This window comes from Equus asinus, chromosome 7, assembly GCF_041296235.1.
Source record: "Equus asinus isolate D_3611 breed Donkey chromosome 7, EquAss-T2T_v2, whole genome shotgun sequence".
Lineage (NCBI taxonomy): Eukaryota > Metazoa > Chordata > Mammalia > Perissodactyla > Equidae > Equus > Equus asinus.
Window position 1 is genome coordinate 51,180,219 of NC_091796.1, and position 21,281 is coordinate 51,201,499.

Sequence of the window (21,281 nt, forward strand, 5' to 3'; positions counted from 1 at the left end):
AAAATTGAGATGTGGGGTTAAGTGTAAAATATACACTGGATTTTAAAGGCTTAGTATGAAAGAAAGAAGGTAACATATCTCAATAACTTTTTTGAATTGATACATATTGCAATGATATTTTAGATACATTAGATTAAATATATAATTGTGATTACTGTTACTGTATTTTTACTTTTTTTTAATTAAGATTATGATAGTTTACAACCTTGTGAAATTTCAGTTGTACATTATTGTTAGTCATGTTGTGGGTACATCACTTCACCCTTTGTGCCCTCCCCTCCCTCCCCCGTCCCCTGGTAACCACCGATCAGTTCTCTGCATTTTTACTTTTTTTAATGTTGCTGTTAGAAAAATTAAATTATGTATGTGGCTTGCGTTTTGTGGCTCACATTATATTTTTATTGGACAGCACTAGCCTAGAGGTTTAATAATTTCTTTTTCTTTTGTGGAAGATGTAGTGATAGGGGAAAAAAACCCTTTCCTGGATATTTACGGATGTATGATTTGTTTTTTTTCTTTGACTCTTTCCTATCAGATCACCAATTCAGGAGAGTTTGTATTCCCATTAGATTCTCCACACAAAAAGCCTTATGAAGGTCTTATACTGGGGAGAGTTCGAGAAGAAATTACTTTACCATTAAGGTAGGGAAGATGATTTTTCAAAATTATATAAATGTATTAATTGTTATGCTTTTAAAAATTATTGACACAATGATCATTGATTTTCTTTAATTTTTACATTTTTAAAATCTGAAAATGGCCCAAACTAGATAAGTGTGAATGTTATAGCATGTGAAATTTTTAATATTATCCTTTGTTTTATCTGTAGTTTGTCATTATTGTAGAAAAGAAAATTATTGGAAATGTCTCAATACATAAATTGTTGATTTCTATTATTGTTTCTTTCTTCAATTTATTTTAGATTCAGATACTATTTGAAATGTGAAAAAAATCAAGGCAATTGTGGCTTATATATTAAAAAATTGCCCTTTAAAATATAATTTGCTTTATTGTTTTGTTTTAATAGGAATGCAGATGTAAAAATGCTCCCCATTCCAGATCACAAGTTAATTGTCAGTGTGCCCTGTACTCTTCACTCACATAAGCCACCACTTGCTGGTAGGTTTTTATAAAATAGAATTGTTATTACTTCTGTCAAATTGAAAAAAGGATTGAATTTAGTATTTGAATGGTCTAGAGATTTGGAAATTAAGTCAGATATGTGTTATTTTAATTAATATTTTAAAATTTTATAGCAGAATTTATGAATTTTTTTTTTTTTTGAGGAAGATTAGCCCTGAGCTAACATCTGCTGCCAATCCTCCTCTTTTTGCTGAGGAAGACTGGCCCTGAGGTAACATCCGTGCCTATCTTCCTCTGCTTTATACGTGGGATGCCTACCACAGCATGGCTTTTGCCAAGTGGTGCCATGTTCGCACCCGGGATCCGAACCGGCAAACCCTGGGCCACCGAGAAGCGGAATGTGTGAACTTAACTGCTGCACTACTGGGCTGGCCCTGAATAGTTTTTTTTTTTCTTTTTGCTGCAGAAAGATTTATTGTTTCCATTTGGTCCACAGCTTGGGAGGGGCCTCCAGGTTGGTTAAAAAGCTGCCTAGTGGCTGCAGGGAGAGGCTCAGGCAGAAGCTCTTGACACCAGGGGAATGCAGAGGGGCCCCTCAAAGGCTTCTTGGCTCTGGATGCTCCTAATCGTGCTTGAGGATGAGCCATTAGAAGACATACTCACCCAGCCCAGCCTGAGGGCAGGCCAGCTTGTGGAGGTTAGTCAGGTAGTTGTCCCTCTTCTTGATGAGTTTCACCTCCTCATCCAGGAAGTGGTTCTCCAGAAAGTCACAGAGATGGGAGTCTGTGCAGTCAGAACCCAGGATATGCAGACCCCAAAGCACCTGGTTCAGATTCTTATTCAGGGCCATGGCGGCTTCCATGAGGTCCAGGGCTTTATTCCGCTCACCTTGGGAAAGTTTCTTCATGTCCTGGGAGAGGGTGTGGCTGCGGTGCTGGTTTTGCATCTTTAACCAGGCTTGGCCAACTTGCCAACTTGCAGAAGAGTTAACCCATGTCCTCCAGAGCCACGTCATCGCAGTCAAAGTAGAAGCCCCAAGAGAGGCAGGTGTAGGAGCCCTACAGATGCAGATTGACCAGGTGGTTGATGGCGGTCCGCCTCAGTGGAATAATTCTGATGGATCTGGGAGCTCTTGCTTGGTTGGCAATAAGGAGCTAACCACCGAAAAACAGTGTTGGCTTGTCCCAGAGGTTGTGACTGGAAAGGAGGTTGGAGGGTGAGCAGAGGCTGGAAGAAGGGAGTCCCCAGGTATATTCTGTACAAACACTGTTGAAGCAAGAGACAGATCCACCAGACGACCAGGCCTGCTGCGTAGATTAGTTCTGTATTACCTCAGCCTTTCCTCTCGTACCGTTTTTCAGGTTCTCCTTACTATCGGTTACTTACGACCTTGACAGAGTGGAGACTGATGGGGCATCTGAGGACTGTAGTTCAGCGAGGAACTTAATTTTACTACCAGTGCTTTATCCTTTGCTTGTTCTAAAACCAAGAGCTCAGAATAGCAGTCAGAGGATGGTTAGAATTCCCTTGCTATTTGGTAGAGACTCTCAGTTTTACGTTAGGTAGTGTTGCTCTTCTGAACCGTGGGGAAGGTAATTGCTGCAGCCTGCAGTTCCTCCTGGTCCTAATGCTCTACTGTAATGTTCACGGCTCAGTGAAACTGAGCAGCAAGGCATAGTGGGAAGTGTGGGCTTTGGAGATTGATTAATGTGAATTTGTATCCTGGCTCTGCCACTTGAGCGAGTTACTCTAGTCATTTTCCACCTCAAAGCCCTCATTTAAAGAGAGAATCCTGAAATTTAATCTTTCAGAGTTGTGAGGATTGGTTATAACATATTTGAAATTCTGTAGCGTATATTAGCTCAGTAAATGCTAAATTTTCCAAGTGAGAGTTTAAAAAAATAGGAATGTAAGTCCTTGGGAAATACTGAATTTGGTATTCAAAGTTTACTCAAAAAATTTTACTCAAGTTTATTCAAAAAATTTCTTCAGGAATATATACTTTATTAATTTGGTGATCCCTGCTTAGATAACCCCAAACCGTCAAGCTTCCACTCAGGAAAACTACAGGCCACCAACCTATCATACTGTTTTGCAGAATATGGGTTACTTCATGAGCTAGGACACATAGGAAATTGAATACAAATTCCCAAAGGGATTTTTATTGGTAGCACTTAGGATTTCTATTATCTTAAATCACTTATGCAGAAGAGTAAGTGTCACTTCATTTGAGAAATATTCAGATGTCTACCTGTTGATCCATTCTTGACCTAGAGAGATTCTCTGAATAATCGCCTTTAAATTTTGGACTATCATAGACTCTTTAATACATTAACTACATGCCTTAAATGAAAAATGAGATTGTACTCTTCTTGGAGGAAAAAAATTATGTTTGGCACCAGTTATACTCGATGAAGGAAATATAATTTGTATTCTTCTCATTTGAATTTTCTTTTTATCAATTGGTGAGTACCAAAGCTTAATTTAGTGTTTGTCTTAAGGCTGTTTTTTGCTTTTAAAAATTCAAAAGCTAAGACCCAAAGCCTTTCATTCCCAGTGCTAGTTAAACTATTTATCAATTCCTTTAAATAGAATAAAATTACATTTGAAGATTAGCCTTAGAGACAAAGTTTTAAAATAGTGAATAAAAATTAGCCTTTTATCAATAGTAATAAAAATTAATCTATGAAATGCACTTCTGCCATATTTCCGGTAGAGAGCAGCACAAACACATTTTTAGGATTGAGAACATTTGAAAACAAAAGTTAGATTTTTGGGGAAAAAGTCTGCATGACTTGATAGCATATAATCCTTATGTTTTGGTTCAGTAGTGGTAGACAAGAAGTGTTTGTAATTCTTTATTTTGAGTTCATGTTAGTATATAGCAAGTGCATCTATTTTAGGTATAGAGCCATACAGATTAAAGCCACTAGAAAGCAACTTTCGGATTTCTGCAGTATGTTTTACTCTGAAATCATAACTCTAAGATTTGAGATAATATATGTTCTATATACAATGCTTAGAACTTTGCCATGTAAATAAATATTCTTAAACTCCTTTCTACAAATTCATAAAGCGAGCTCTTCTCTCTTTTGCTTCTAGAAACACCAAGCTTTTCTTAAAAGTTTTAATTTGTTTTTTCCACTACAAAATGTAAAAAAAAAAAAGACCAAATCGGCAGTATATTCCATTTCAAAATGATACATTTACTCTACTTTTAAGTTTTGAAGCTTCCTCTTAAAGATTGAAAGATAAGCCATCAATAGCTGTGGCTTAAAACCTAATGTTATAAATGTATAGTCTTAAGTTTAAAGATTTAAGGTAGAAAAATTATGAAATAAAAGTATTTTAGTCAAGATTTTTTTGTATTTACTTTAGAGAGATTTCCACTCCTTTTTGCTACTTTACTCACTAACAGTTTCTATTTGAAGAGTAAAACATAGTTTAATGAGATGCTATGCACTGACATTTGAGCCACTTCTCCAGCCCTGCCAAAGGAGACTGACTGGCTATGCATGGATTACTTCCTCTGCATTGGTTAGAAGTATGTTTTTCTAATGCCAGATGTTATGTGATTATGTAAGTATAAAAATGTGATGCTCATATTTAAATCTATACATTTGAATTTACTTTTTTTATTGAGATATGATTGACATATAACATTGTGTTAGTTTCAGGTGTACAACATAGTGATTTGATACTTGTGTATATTGTTGAGATGATTCCTGATCACAAGAATAAAAGTCTTGTTAACATCCATCACCACACATAGTTACATAATTTTTTCTTGTGATGAGAATTTTTAAGATCTTGCATTTATGTTGAAATTGATATTTGAAATTAGTAAGAATAAAGCATTTCCATTAATTTGCCTGTTTCTTTTACCTTGTTTTGAAATTAAGCATATATGGTTAACATTGTAAAAACGTTACTGCTTGATTTTCTGCTTTCTCAACTAGAAAGAAAAAAGCCATGCAGAAATGTGTTACATTGAGAAAGTAGGAGGTGGTAAATGGATTTCGGTTGTATGTATTTTTCCACTCCAAGTACCTGGCCATCTTTTTCTATTAGACTGTGAGCTCTTAGAACACATGGATGTCTGTTTCCTTCGTTAAGTCCCGGAGCACTGATTATAGTAGGTGCTCAGAATAGTAAACATTTTTGACTGGCTGACTCCAGTTCAGACTCTAGTTTAAAGTTCCAAAATAGAATTGCCAGCATTTTTGTACTGAAAAACTGAACAAACAAGCAAAAACAAGCAAACAAAACCTTGCTTCGGTATCACCTCAGACCACATTAAAAGTGAATCGAGGTCAGTAAGGCATTGACTTCATGGGGAAGAAATGGAAAAATGATATAGATTTATTATCCTCTAAGACTCTGGGGAAATCTTTCAAGTTTAGTAACATTACTTATGAAAGGACTAGAAGTCTTTTTGTCAGTATCTTCTATAAGTTATCAAAGCCCAAATTTGAGTTCAGTTGAGTTATAGGCAATACTTTTAATTCTTTGACTTTTGATAAACAGGACCAGTGCTTTCAGACAAATAAACAATTATTTTGCTGTGAGAGCAATTGAAGAACATTATGAAACATAAAATCTTTCATATATTGTCTTTTAAACTATACCTATATCAAGTATTCCTAAGGAATCTTTCTCATCCCTAAAAGGAATTTGATAGATTTCTTCCAAGCTCAATCTTGTAGAGCAATTAAGAACTATATTTTACCCTGTTCTAGTGACTTTTCATTCCTGAATTGTTATTTTCACACCCAGTTCCTGTAACGTGGTTAATATAGCTAACCAGCAACGTGATGAAGGTTAAACTCATTTAAATGTTTGTTATCCAAATGAGTATGTGCTTTAAAAAGTAGTTTCTGTGGCATTGTTTTCTTTCTGTTAGGGTAGATAACAGCTCTTTAGCCAATATGTATATGAGGATCTTTTTCCTCAACAATATATGATTTTCAGTAGTTTAATATATTGAATAAGGAAGACTTAATGGTGGAAATTATATGATAAAATTTTAGGTAAAGAAGGAGCTATAATTTGAGAGTGAGGGGACGTTCTTAGTACTACCAAGTTATAGCTAAGGTAGTTTAGTTAGTTTTTGGTTGTATGTTCTGAATATTTCCGTCTGTGTCCACCTCTTCATTTCCTGCTCTTTCACTGAAGTATGTTTGCGGAGACGTATATTTTATCTTAGTTTTTTAGGTGGGTTGTCTTTGTATTGTTCCTGTGGACTTCTTTTTCATGCATGGATTTCATTTATTAAAAGATAAATTGAGTTAGTACTCAGGAGATATGTCAGCAGTATTGGAAAACTGAAAAGTCACTGGTGTGGGTGTTAAAATCCTCATCTCTCATCTATAAATGAAAACCGATAAATGAGGACTCCTGAAAGTTCTGATGGTATTGTTCCCAGTCTCAGGGGTATTTATTTCAAATGTCTTTCTAATTATAAATAGTAAAGCCTGTGATGACATCCTTGAAATTAATTTGCTGTATTTCTTTTTAAGGAAACATCCCTGCTTTTCTACTCTTAACTGCTAAAATGATATTGATTCCTTTCTTAATAATAATTTTTGTGTTTTTTCTCTTTTTTGGACAGAGGTTCTAAAAGACTATATCAAGCCAGATGGGAAATGTTTGGAATTGTTTGCTCGAAATTTACAGCCAGGTTGGACTAGTTGGGGCAATGAAGTTCTCAAATTTCAACATGTGGATTATTTTATTGCTCTGGATTCTAGAAGCTGATATGATCTTAAAGTTATGATTTTCTTCAGTTTTTCTTCACCACTTCTCCTTTTATTCTAACGGATTTTTCCTTTTATTACCAACCAGTATGCTTAGACATGTAAACAGGATTTGGTTTTTCAGCAAAATGACCAGAAGTGACTAGCCTTCATGTAATTTTGAGATGAATTTGACTTCAATCGCAGTAGTATTCCACATTATTCTAGAGTCAGTACAAATAAAGAGGTAAGCAATTCGAAGGATGGCAAGACTTTGTTATTTGAAAAAGTTCACAAAGCATGCACTGTGGACCAGAGGTGATAATTCTGCCTATGGATGTGTTTTGTTTGGCCCATACAGTGTTGTAAAAAATTTGAACCATCTTTCTAAAATATCAGGAATTTCACATAAAAGTCCAGATTTCTGCTCCTCTTTACACATCAGAAGCTCTGGCTACACCGTGGCTGGTGTTCTTTCCTGGCATCAATCTGCAGGACCCAGTGGTGGCAACTCACATGGGAAAGACGGTGCTCTCCAGTTTACCACAGTACCACTTGCTCCCTGCTACTCACTTATATTGTTTACTTGGCCCTATACAACCCGAATTTACAACCTCTGTTACGTTCTGGGAAAAGTATTGAGACTTGCAAGGTACTATGTCATTGTACTGAGTTTACGAAACATTTTTGGAGGGTTTTAAATTGCATTCAAGGTCACTTTCAAGTACTTCTTAGTTTTGTTTGTTTTTCTAGAAAAAAATTAAAAAATATTTCTTATAAAAAATCAGAAAGTAAATACTGTTTATGATTATGAAAAACATTTATATTATTTACAAATTTTCTACAAATAATTTACTAAGTAAAATGTTTACACTGAAATTATTCTTTGAAAAGCATGTTGACTTATTATGTATAACCTTTTAGAAACTCTTGAAGTATAATTTTCACATAATAAAATTCTCCAATTTTCAGTGTAGAGTTTGGTGAGTTTTGAAAACATATATATGGTTGTCTATCACTGTAATCATGATATAGAACATTTCCTTTACCCCCAAAACTCATATGTCCCTTTTCAGTCAGTGCCCTCCTCCCACCCCTGGCTTGGCAAACAATGATTTGTTTTCTATCATTAGTTTTGCTTTATTATTATTATTGTTATTTTTGGTGAGGAAGATTGGCCCTGAGCTAACATCTGTTGCTAATCTTCCTGCTTTTTTTTTTTCCTCCCCAAAGCCCTAGTACATAGTTGTATCTTCTAGTTGTAAGTCCTTCTAGTTCTTCTATGTGGGATGTCACCACAGCATGGCTTGATGAGTGGTGTGTAAGTCTGCACCCAGGATCTGAACCTGCAAACTCCAGGCTGCCAAAGCGGAGTGCACAAACTTAACCACTGTGCCACTGGGTCTGCCCTAGTTTTGCTTTTTCGGAATATTATATAAATGGAATCTAAAATATATAATCTATTGTGTCTGGCTTCTTTCACTTAGCGTTTTGAGAAAAGTATTTATGCTATTTACAATTTTTTTACGAATGTTTATCTACTAAGTAAAATGTTAGATGGAAATGATCATTTGACAAGGTTGCAAATTTGTTTACTGATTTTGCCAAAGAAAAATATTACTTTTTCAAGTTTGTTCATTCTTTGATTGTGTGAGTATAGTATCAGAGGTTTAGCTTTGTATTTTTTTTTTGTTGCAGTAACGATGGATTATAACATTATATAACTTTCAGGTGTAGGTCATAATATATTTTGAATTCTGTGTAGATTACATCATGTTCACCACCCAAAGACTAATTACCATCCATCACCACATACATGTGCCTAATAACCCCTTTCACCCTCCTCCCAAACCCCTTCCCCTCTGGGAACCACTAATTCAATCTCTGGTGCTATGTGTGTGTTTCTCATTGTTTTTATCTTCTACTTATGAGTGAGATCATATGGTATTTGACTTTCTCCCTCTGACTTATTTCACTTAGCTTAATACTCTCAAGGTCCATCCATATTGTCACAAATGGCTGGAATTCATCATTTCTTATGCCTGAGTATTACTCCATCATGTACCACATCTTCTTTATCCATTTGTCCCTTAATGGGCACCTAAGTTGCTTCCAAGTCTTGGCTATTGTGAATAATGCTACAATGAACATAGGGGTGCATGTATCTTTATGCATTTGTGTTTTGAAGTTCTTTGGATAAATACCCAGCAGTGGGATAGCGGGATCATATGGTAGATCTATTCTTAATTTTCTGAGCATACTGCATACTGCTTTCCATAGTGACTGTACCAGTTTGCACTCCCACCAGCAGTGTTTGAGGGTTCCTTCTCTCCACATCCTCTCCAAAACTTCTTTCCTATCTTGTTAACTACAGCCATTCTGATGGGAGTAAGGTGATACCTCATTGTAGTTTTGATTTGCACTTCCCTGATAGTTAATGATCTTGAACATCTTTTCATGTGCTTGTTGGCCATCTGTATATCTTCTCTGGAGAAATCTCTGTTCAGATCTTTTGCCCATTTTTCAATTGGGTTATTGGTTTTTTGTGGTTGAGACATATGAGTTCTTTGTATATTTTGGCTATTAACCCCGTATCTGATATGTGGTTTGCAAATATCTTCTCCCAATTGTTAGGTTGTCTTTCCGTTTTGTTGATGGTTTCCATTGCTGTGCAGAAGCTTTTTAGTTTGATGTAGTCCCATTTGTTTATTTTTTCTTTTGTTTCCCTTGTCCAGTCAGACTTGGTAACTTGAAAATACACTGAGAAGACTGATGTCAAAGATCGTACGGCCTATGTTTTCTTCTAGAAGTTTCATGGTTTCAGGTCCTACATTCAAGTCTTTAATCCATTTTGAGTTGATTTTTGTTCATGGTATAAGATAATGGTCTACTTTCATTCTTTTGCATGTGGCTGTCTAGTTTTCCCAGCATCATTTATTGAAGAGACTTTCGTTTCTCCATTGTATGCTCTTGGCTCCCTTGTCAAAAATTAGCTGTCCATAGATGTGTGGGTTTATTTCTGGACTCTCAATTCTGTTCCATTGATCTGTGAGTCTGTTTTTGTGCCAGTACCACGCTGTTTTGGTTACTATAGCTTTGTCATATATTTTGAAATCAGGGAGTGTGGTACCTCCAGCTTTGTTCTTTTTCCTCAGGATTGCTTTGGCTATTCAGGGTCTTTTGTTGTTCCATATAAATTTTAGGATTCTTTGTTCTATTTCTGTGAAAAATGTTGTTGGAACTTTGATAGGGATTGCATTGAATCTATAGATTGCTTTAGGAAGTATGGGCATTTTAACTATGTTAATTCTGCCAATCCAAGAGCACAGAATATCTTTCCATTTCCTTGTGTCTTCTTCAATTTCTTCCAACAATTTCTCTTTCTGCTACTTCATTGTTAGTGTATAGAAATGCAACTGATTTTTATATGTTGATTTTGTATCCTGTGACTTGACTGTATTCATTTATTATTTCTAAAAGTTTTCTAGTGGATTCCTTAGGATTTTCTATATATAAAATCATGTCAGGGCTAGCCCTGTAGCTGAGTGGTTAGGTTTGCGTGCTCTGCTTTGGTGGCCCAGGGTTTTGCTGGTTCAGATCCTGGGTGCAGACGTGACACTGCTCATCAAACCATGCTGAGGTGGCATCCCACATGCCACAACTAGAAGGACCCACAATTAAAAATATACAACTATGTACTGGGGGGCTTTGGGGAGAGAAAGGAAAAATAAAATCTTTAAAAAATGAAAAAACTCATGTCATCTGCAGAAAGTGACAGTTTCACTTCTTTTCCAATTTGGATCCCTTTTATTTCTTTTTCTTGCCTGATTGCTTTGGCCAGGACTTCCAATACTATGTTAAGGAAGAGTGGTGCAAGTGGGCATCCTTGTCTGGTTCCTGTTCTTAGAGGGATAGCTTTCAGTTTTTCTCCATTGAGAATAATATTAGCTGTGGGTTTGTCATATATGGCCTTTATTATGTTGAGGTATTTTACTTCTGTACCCATTTTATTGAGAGTTTTTATCATAAATGGACGCTGTATCTTGTCAAATGCTTTCTCTGCATCTATTGAGATGATCATGTGATTTTTAGTCTTCATTTTGTTAATGTGGTGTATCACGTTGATAGATTTGTGGATGTTGAACCATCCTGGCGTCCCTTGAATAAAACCCACTTGATCATAATGTATGATCTTTTTAATGTATTGTTGTATTTGATTAGCTAATATTTTCCTGGGTATTTTTGTATCGATGTTCATCATGATATTGGCCTGTAATTTTCTTTTCTTGTGTTATCTTTTTCTGGTTTTGGTATCAGGATAATGTTGGCTTCATAGAATGAGTTAGGAATCCTCCCCTCCTCTTTGATTTTTTGGGACAAGTTGAGGAGGATAGGTATTAAGTCTTCTTTGAATATTTGGTAGAATTCACCAGGGAAGCCATCTGGTCCTGGACTTTTATTATTTTGGAGGTTTTTGACTACTGTTTCGATCTCTTTATTGGTGATTGGTCTATTCAAATACTCTACTTCTTCTTGATCCAGTTTTGGATGGTTGTATGATTCTAAGAATTTATCCATTTCTTCTCGATTATCCAATTTGTTGTATAGCTTTTCATAGTATTCTCCTATAATCTTTTGTATTTCTGAGGTGTCCATTGTAATTTCTCCTCTTTCATTTCTGATTTTATTTATTTGAGCTGTCTCTTTTTTTCTTGGTGAGTCTAGCTAAAGGTTTGTCAATTTTGTTTATCTTTTCAAAGAACCAGCTCTTGGTTTCTTTTTTCTATTGTTTTTTTAGTCTATTTCATTTATGTCTGGTCGGATTTTTATTATTTCCTTCCTTCTGCTGATTTTGGGCTTTCTTTGTTCTTCTTTTCCCAGTTCCTTTAGGTGTAGCTTTGTATTTATAGAGGTGTTCTAACTTGTTATTTAAAAAGAAAAAGATACTAAATTTGAAGCAAACTTCTCACAACTTCATTTGAAACTTTTTCCAGATTCTTATGATATTTATAGATTTTGTATAGGTTGTGGAAACATTTTGTCCTCACTAAGTTTTGGACTTTTATTTTTGCGTCTTTAATACTGATACTTAAGAGAGAAAAAGAGACAGTTTTTATTCAGAGTGTAGTATTCAAGAAGGAGAAGTTCTAGTCTTAGCTCTGCTCCTAAATTTTATAACCTCTGGCGTTTGTTTGTACAGCTGTTTAATTATTGTGCTCAGTTTTGAACAACGGATGATTCTGGAAAATAAAACAGTAGCATACCTTTGTTATTGTTGTGAGAAGAAAAAGGCCAGACTAAGAACATTGAACTCTGACTTCATTGCTGAGTTTTAGCCAACTGACGTAATAGATTTATTATTCAATTTATTTAATATTGTAAGATGTTTTTATTCAGAGGTGTTTATATTACCTTTAAAGCTTGTAAGGATTTTTTTTCTTATGGTATTCTTTTTACAGGCCTGAGGTCTTTTAGGACTCTTGGAAATGCTCAGGAAAGGAATAGAGCTAACATTAGTTGAATGGTGTGTGTTATACACTTTGCTGTGCTTTTTATACAGAAGTCATGTGTCACTTAATGACAGGGATATGTTCTGGAATATGCTTCCTTAGGTGATTTTGTCGTTATGCACATGTCATATAGTGTACTCTTACACAATGGTATAGCCTACTACACACCTCATCTTATAGGACCACTGTTGTATATGCAGTCCATTGCCGACAGAAACGTCATTACATGGCGCGTGACTATATTGTGTTAAATTCTTGCACAGCCCTGAGAGATATTATCTCCGTTTAATAGTCAAGAATACTGAGGCCAAGGAGACTAATTTGTCTAAAAACATATTAAGTATTGAAACTTGGATTAGAATACACAGCTCCCTGACTCCAAAATCCATGCTGTATTCCATATAAGAACTTGGAAAACTGAGCAAATGACTAAGGATGTCTAAACTGATGTTGTTGCATTCTAGCCTATTCCCTCTAGCCCTAGAGTTTGCTTTGATTTGAATTTGATTCGAAATGCCCAGAGGCCTTACAGTCACAGTGGGCATCCTTGGCAACCCACACAAAAAGCCTCCCAGCCATTTCACATGGTTAATGGCTGACACCACTCAAGAAACTTTGGGGAATCTCGCTTCCTGAGATTGTATCCTTGGAATTCATGGCCTCTCTTTGACATTCTTTCACCCTCTCACACACGATCCATTAGAATAAAATCACAGAACATTTAACTACTCTTTTGGAAGCTGATCTTCTTTAACTTAATCCTTTTTGTCACCTGTCTTCCTTTCTTGTTCAGCCTTTATTTGTATCCTCTAGTTGAAGTCTGACTTAGTTTCTTTTAGTTCTCTTGGCCACTGTGGGCGCAGGGGTATTTTTTGTATGTGAGGCAGTCAGTGCATTCTGAAGCCAACTTGCCTAGGTTTGAACCCCCCCTTTTTCAGCTACTAGCTTTTATTTTGGGAAGTTAGTTATTAAATCTGTATGCCTTAGCTTCTCCTTCCATAGATACAGGCAATAATAATATTTACGTCATAGAGTTGTTATGAGGATTAAATGAGTTAATACATGTAAAGCACTTAGAACAGTGCATGGAATATTTTAAGCACTGAATAAATGTTTGGACCCCTTGCATATTTTTCAATGTCAGGTCAAAAAACTTCTTTATCACAATCTGTACTTGGGATTCACCTGGATAGTGCCTATAGAGTTTTTCTGTCTAAATGTTATGTTTTTTTAATCTTTTTCTTGAGATCAGATTACCTAGCCTGCACCTGATTTCATACATGAGGAAGCTTTGAAATTTTCCTTTATTCTGGAAATAAAATTTCCTTTATTTATTGTGGTTACCTAAAAACAACTAATTAAAAACAAATTAAAACAAAGGCCACATGTGGCTTTGGGCTTTACCTCTTGATTGCGTACTGCCATGCTGACTGCACTGCCATGCTGACTGAGCTGCAGAGTTACTCCACACTGTTCTTTGATGACTTCCATAGGTGGTTAATTGGTGGCCTTTCTGATATTTTTTCTATGTTCAGAGATTTTCGGCTCATGCCACAGTAATTTTGGTTCAAAATAGATCTGTTATGCTTTGCTGGAGATGTCAGGAGTTTGTTCTTTATGTGCAACAGCTATGGATTGAATGTTTATGTCCCCCCAAAATTCATATGCTGAAACCTTAACCCTCAATGTGATGGTATTTGGAGGTGAGCTTTTGGGAGGTTATTAGAGTTAGAGGTTATCAGAATGTGGCCCTCATGATGGGATTAATGCCTTTGTAAAAGAAAGAAGAGACTTGGGATCTCATTCTCTCAAGTGCCAAGGAAAAGCCATATGAGAACATAACCAGGAAAGAGCTCTCATCAAGAACCTGACCATGCTGGCACCCTGATCTTGGACTTCCAAACTCCAGAACCGTGAGAAATGTCTGTTGTTTAAGCCACCCAGTCTATGGTAATTTGTTAGAACAGCCTGGAAGCGACTGTCCAACAACCTTGTCCAGTTGATAAGGTGTAGACCAAGTAAATAAGGACTGTTTCTTTGGATGGTCTGAGAGGCATCAGTGCAATAGGTTTCTCCTCTTGAGTGTCAGCTTTTGAGGGAACCAACATCACTGTGGGCTGGTGGTCTCGGAGGAGGACAGAGAGGCTAGTCCATGACTCAGGTCTGGGCCTGGCTTATAGTGCTGCATTTGCTCTATCCTTGCTGTAGGCTCTATATACCTTGATCTGTTCTAGTGCTCCAAATTCTGTGACTCAAACTTATTCTTACCAGAAAATGCTAGGCCCCCACATCCTACTTTTCAGGTTGGGTACCCTAGAGACATATCTTTGGTGAATTTTTATGTATTTAGCTTAAGTGAGACGTTGGGTTTTCTACTGATTGTGATTCAGAGGAGAATTATAATCACCTTAAAGGGACTTCCCTTCCCTGAAGATGCTGCCCGTTCACCTCGTTTGACTCATCAGTCACCACTGGCCTTCCACACCATGGGAAGCACTATTGGCATAGTTGTTTGGCTACCAGAATTCTTTTGCTTTAACTATGTCACTTTAACCTCAAAGCAATCTTATGAAGTTGTAATTATAATGAGGGAACGTGTTCATAGAGGCTAGCTGACATGACCAATAAGTTATAACCAAGACTTGAATTCTCTTCTGATTCCTAAATTAAGGCACTTTATGTTGTACCATGTTTGCTAATAAACCTGAGATCTTAATAATAGGCTCATCAACTACTAATCAGAGGATGCATTGTGTGGCCTGAAACAAGTTTAGAATGGTTCATCTATAATCATCCAAACATACTTTTCTCAATACATATCATCAGTCTTAGATTATTAACGCAATATTTTTTGTTAGAGATTTTAGTGACATTAGTTAATTGATAGCCTGAGTGCAACTCAGAATTACTCAGAATCAGATGGGCTGCTAAACCTTTGACATAAGCCTTGAGCACAGTTACCAAGCAATTATATTTTCTTCAATCAGTTTAGCCATTTTAAGTTCACATTTTTAAGGAAACTCCAGCAGAATACAGGCTTGGACTTGAAGGTAGCGGTTCAGGTAGTTAGAAAGGAGAGATTAAATAAGGTAAGTACAGATTCAAATTATTTTATGCATCATGGTGATCTGTTATCAGTGTTTGGATGTATGAGCAACCCAGAACTCCAAAGAGTGTTCTTAATTAAACTCATGGCTTTATTGACCAGTCTGCTCCAGCTTGAAAGCAAGTCAGAAGACCGTGATAACTCCACAACCAACCTTCTCCCCTAAATATTCCTAGGAGTTAACCTGGATCTTCTGGAGCTTCTGTGAACTTGAGTGGAACCTCTTGGACTTTTTCTGTATCAGTTTAAATCCTTGGGACCATATAAAAACAAATTAATCTCTAGGAGTGGAGAGCATGAGGAAAACTATTTTTTCATCCACTTTTTCTAATTAGGCTTTGGCCTAATTACCAGATAACTATAATACAACAATGGAATAACTTTGGATGACAACTAAGGCCAATGAATGGTTGGTTGCAGTATTAAAGTCATTTTTGGTCAATATGTTTAAGGAAAAACATATGGTACCCAGCTTGATTTTTAGCTTCTCCTAGCATTACCTACATACACCCTGGATGTTAGCTGTGGGAATCATAATTTGCCACTGAAAAACGTATTTCTTTGGCTTGATTATTCTTTAAGAACAAAAGACTCAGGAAGGAACTCTGACCTTCTCCCTAACTGCCTAAAAGACTTTAAGATAGGCGGCCTGTTCCAGGAATGAGCTAATACCATAAGATAACTATAGTATAATATAAACTAGCTGTGATAGACAGGGAGGAACCTAGCAAGAGCCATTTAATCAAAGTCCTTTCTATCTCTCATTGTCTTTACAAGGCATGGTCAACATTTGTTTATCAAACTTTTACTTTTCCATCTCCATGTAAATTGCTGCCTTCTACTTTGAAGTCCCAAACCACTACCCGCAACATTCTCCTTTGTCTTTAGCTGAAGATGATATTTAAGGTAGTGGCTTCCACCATTTTGGTGAATTACTTGGTTTTCCTGGGTTTCTCCCATGTATACATGTTATTAAATTTGTTGTATTTTCTACTGTGATTCTGTCTCATGTCAACTTAATTCTTAGACCAGCCAGAAGGACCTAGAGGGTAGACGACTAATTCTTCCTCCCCTACATAGTCAAATTGGACTATTTGCTGTTAACCTGAGTTTGATACTCTCTGCTTTTGCTCATGGACCTTCCTCTCTCAGGAAAATCTAGGCTTTGAGATCTGTTGGATCTATATATTGAATCTTGATATTTAGCTTCTGAATGCCTTTGAATAATAACATAAACTATAATATCCTCTTTCCTTTGAAGGCTAATCTTTGGACTTTGTAGGATTATTATGGGGATGAAGTGAAATACCATATGTGAAGGTGCCTAGCATAGGGTCTGGTATCTAGGAGCTATTCAATATATATGCTCATTTTTCTTTATTTACATTCTCCCTGGCAACACTTCTTATTTCATGACTTTCTTTTTTTAAAGGAAAGCTTGCTCTTAGAGCCACTTTTCAAGTATATGGATTGTCCAGATAGGTTTTTCCTCACATTTATCATGAAGGCAGAAAGTGGTTTATTCTGTATGTGGGTCTTTTTTTTTTTTTTTTAAATAGACTTTGTATCTTCTCTCAATAGATTAGAGGAGGAAGGACAAATTTTTATTTATGTTTCTCCTACCAGCATAGCTGGGACTGCCAATATTTAATGAATGAATGAACTGACTCTTGGCCTTCAAATATCTTTGAATTCAATTGACTAGACAAGATCCTGCAAGAAACCGTTAGAGCATAACAAACCACTGTAAACAGTCAAACACTAAGCTGAGGAACAGATGGAAAGTGATGCAGAAGTTAGAAAAGCAGATCACTTAGAGATTGCTAAGCGATAGGGGAAATGGAGAGCAGGGACCATGTTCTGATTAAATTTTGGTTTATTTTCTAACTAGCTAATGGCTTGTAACAATGTTACTGGACAGTAGGCAGCTAAAATGTGTGAATTCAGAAGAGTTACAAAGCAAGAATTTTGTTCTTTCTAGATTGTATGCTTTTTTTGAGGAAGGTTAGCCCTCAGCTAACACCTGCCTCCAATCCTCTTTTTGCTGAGGAAGACTGGCCCTGAGCTAACATCCGTGCCCATCTTCCTCTGCTTTATATGTGGGATGCCTACCACAGCATGGCTTGACAAATGGTGTGTAAGTCTGTACCCGGGATCCAAACTGGTGAACCCTGGGCCGCCGAAGCAGAACGTGCGAACTTAACTACTGCATCACCGGGCCAGCCCCGATTGTATGCTTTTAAAAATTATTTTTCTAGAAATATGGAGAATATTAGTGCACACAATTTATTTCATCACTTTAACAGAACTAGAGGCTAAATTAACCGAGGATGTTTTTACTTGTTTTTCTGCATTCTCCACCTTTTGAATAAAAATATTATTTGATCATATTTTTCCATAGTTGTTTAGGAAGTTTATTTTTATAATTTTTATAGTGGTATTGAGATATAATTGATGTAAATGGTTCACATGTTTATAACATACAGTTTAATGAATTTTGACTTATGTGTATACCTGTGAAGCCACCATCACAAACAAGATAATAAACATCATCTTTGAAGATTTTCTAATGGCCCCTTATAATGTGTCTTCCCTTACCACCCCTCCCCATCCTATCCCCAGGCAAGAGGCTCTCTTGATTGATTGAGAAGATCTATTACACCCTTAATCTCTTGGAAAGACCTTTTGTGTGGCTGAATGCTTTGACTCTTTGATGTTTCTAAGGTTTCAGCAAAGGCTCGTACAGTCACATGCCTAGTCTTTTCTTTATGCCACAATTTCAGAAGCAATCTCTTACTTTTAGCATCTTTTGGCATCTGGATAGGCCAAGAATTTCCCAAATCAGCAAGTCCTGATTCCTTAATTTATCTCCTCTTCCATTTTACTAAGCAGCAAGAAGAAACCAGCAAGCACCTTTAACACGTTGCTTGGAAATCTCCTCAACTAAATATTCAAGTTCATCACTTTTGAATTCTGCTTTCCACGTAACTGCAGGATATAATTTTGCTATGTACTCTGCCTCTATATAAGAAAGATTGCCCTTTCTTTAGTTTCCAGTGACATGTTCCTCACTTCTTTCTTAGCTTTCACCAACTGCACCTTAAGTGTTCATATTTCTCTTAACAGTCTGTTGAAGATTTCTATCCTGCTTCTCAATATTCTTCCAGTCTCTACCACTGCCAAATTTCAAAGTCACATTTTAGATATTTGTTATCATAGCACCCGACTTCCAGGTACCAAAAGATGTGTCAGTTTCCTATTGTATAACAAATTATCACAAACGGGTTTAAGACAACACCAATTATTCTTTTTAATGTCACAAGTCTGTAGGTAAGAATTCCAGGCAGGCTAGACTGCATTCTTTGCCTAGGGTCTCATAAGACCAAAAGCACGGAGTTGGTCAGTTGGACTCTTGTCTGGGGGTTCTCAGGAAAAGTCTGCTTCCGAGCTCATTCAGATTGTTGGCAGAATTCAGTTCCACATGGTTGTAGGACTGAGGTCCCTTGTTACTCTCAGATCCTAAAGGCTACCTCTCCCTCCATCTTCAGAGCCAGCAAAGTGTGTCAAGTCTTTCTTGTGCTTCTAGTCTCTCTGACTTCGTCTTCTATCTGCCAGAGAAAATACTCTGCTTTTAAAGGGCTTTTGTGATTAGATTGGTCCACCTGGATAATCTCCATTTTGCCATAAGGTAGCATTATTATGGGAGTGATATCTCCTATTTGCAGGTTCTACTCACCATCAAAAGAGGAGGGGATTCTACTAGGATGTGGGTTATTGGGGGTCATTCTTAGAATTTTCCTACCGTAATTCTGTGATGGACGTTTGTTTGTTTTTAGGCTGGGGCTCTTATAAATAAAGTTTCTGTGAACATTCATTTTTTTTTTGTATGGATCTATGCATTCATGGATAGAATGTGTGGATCTATGCATTCTATCCATACCTCAGTGGAATGCCTGGGTCATGTGGTTGCTAGGTACAAGTTTAACTTTTTAAGAAATTGCCAAACAGTATTCCAAAGTGATTGTACTATTTTATATTCCCTACAAGCAGCAAATCAGAATTCCTATTCCTTCACATCTTTGTCAACATTTGGTATGGTCAGTCTTTTAGATTTTAGCTATTATAGGAAGTAATATCTCATTGTGGCTTTGCCTTGTTCTCGATCTTAAGGGAAAAACGTATTCAGTCTTTTATCATTACTTATAAGGTTTATCTTACTTGTAAGGTTTTTTTAGATGCTTTTTATCAACTTGGGGAAGTTCCCTTCTGTTCCTATTCTGAGAGTTTTTATCATGAATGAGTATCATATTTCATCAATGCTTTTTCTGTGTCAATTGAAATGATATGATTTTTCTTCTTTAGTCTGTTGACAACAGGTATTGCATTTACTAATTTTCAAACATTAAAGCAGCCTTTCATACCTGGACTAAATCCGTCTTAGATGAGGTCTGTAATTCTTTTTTATACACTGCTGTTTTGATTTGCTAATGCTTTGTTGAAGATTTTTATGTCTAAGTTCATGAGAAATATTAGTCTATAGTGTTTTTTTGGTATTTGTCTTGTTTTGATGTTAGGATAATACTGGCTTCAGAAAATGAGTTGGGAAGCATTCCCTTTTCTTCTTTTTTTTTATGGGAAATTATCTATTTCATCTTGGTAGAGTTTTGGTAATTTGTGGTTTTTGAGGAATTGATCTATTTCTTCTAAGTTGTACAAAAATGTCTTTGAAGAAAAAATGTTTAAAATATTGATGAAGGCCTATTCATTTTTTTTTCCTTTTATAGTTTGTGATTTTGTGTCCTATTTAAAAAAATCTTTACAAAACCTAGGATCATTAAAATTTTCTGTTAGGTTTTCTTCTAGAAGTTTTATATACTTTGGTTCATCATTCATTTCTAGTTATTTTTGTGTATGGTGTGAGGTAAAAGCTCAATGTTAATTTTTTCCAAATGTATAACCACTTAATACAGCACTAATTGTTGATAAATCTTTCCTTTCTGCTGTTGAATCGCCTTGGCATCTTTGTTGAAAACAATTGACCAAGGTGTATTGCCAGGAGCTGTGTTACTGACGCCTATACAGCCGTCTGACGGGGTCCGGGCTGAGAAGGGCCGAGGGGCACAGGGACGCCCCTTGGTGAAGAATGGCCGGCCGACACCCCTGATATTTTCTGAAATGTATGCATGCTTTCTATCAAGGTTATGGCTATACTTGTTTCTGCTTTTTATTCTTGAAGATATATAGTTTAACTTAGCTTTTCAGCCTGATACTTTACTAGCAAAATGATATTTTCTCCAGGCAGTGTGCTCAAGGGACAATTAGCCCTGCCCCCTGAAAGACAAAGGAATGCTTTCACCCCCTAAGGGGTGTGGGAATGTAAAGAATTTTAACTACCCGCTGAGAAGGCACGTAGGGATAAGATACCCGGGAGTTGCCTTTTGTTCCCATTAACCATCTACACTAATGGTGTGGATGATTAAGGGAGGCAGGGGTGGCTCCCCCAGGATGTAAACAGACGGAATGCTGTCCTGTCCGGAGGCCTGGACCTTCTCTCTTTGATTTAACTTTACCATGAATTACAACAGATGTCATCTCTTTTTTTTTAAAAGATATCTCTTTTAGCTTAGAGACAACAAATAATAGTTAATTGCGGAGAAGACGATCATTAACCTTATGCTCTATAGAATGGAATGCTAATAAATATTCTTGTGCTCGTTTTTTACTTCCTTATCTCTCTGAGAATATTTGTAGAGCTATTTCTGTACTAATCCTGAAAAATATAAAAACGACACTTGTGCACAGTAAAGTTAGACTTGATTACACTGACTCAAGTCTCACGTCTCTTCC

General features: G+C 36.5%; 1 protein-coding gene across 21 annotated transcripts in view; it reads left to right on the plus strand.

Annotated features, from left to right (window-relative positions):
• Positions 1–21,281, plus strand: part of METTL4 (methyltransferase 4, N6-adenosine) — a 154,071-nt gene that overhangs the window by 23,304 nt on the left and 109,486 nt on the right. For 15 of the 21 annotated variants that reach the window (XR_011504509.1, XR_011504508.1, XR_011504507.1 and 12 more), the window contains exons 7-8: positions 536–642; positions 1,028–1,119. Coding sequence is in view for 15 of the 21 variants with exons in the window: in XM_070513348.1 (XP_070369449.1) it covers positions 536–642; positions 1,028–1,119 (199 nt within the window). In the remaining 6 variants the exon portion in view is untranslated. Of the gene's footprint in view, positions 1–535; positions 643–1,027; positions 1,120–2,444; positions 5,999–6,694; positions 21,156–21,281 lie in introns of those variants that run through there. The other 6 variants (XM_070513358.1, XM_070513357.1, XM_014832949.3 and 3 more) reach the window with 3 other exon arrangements.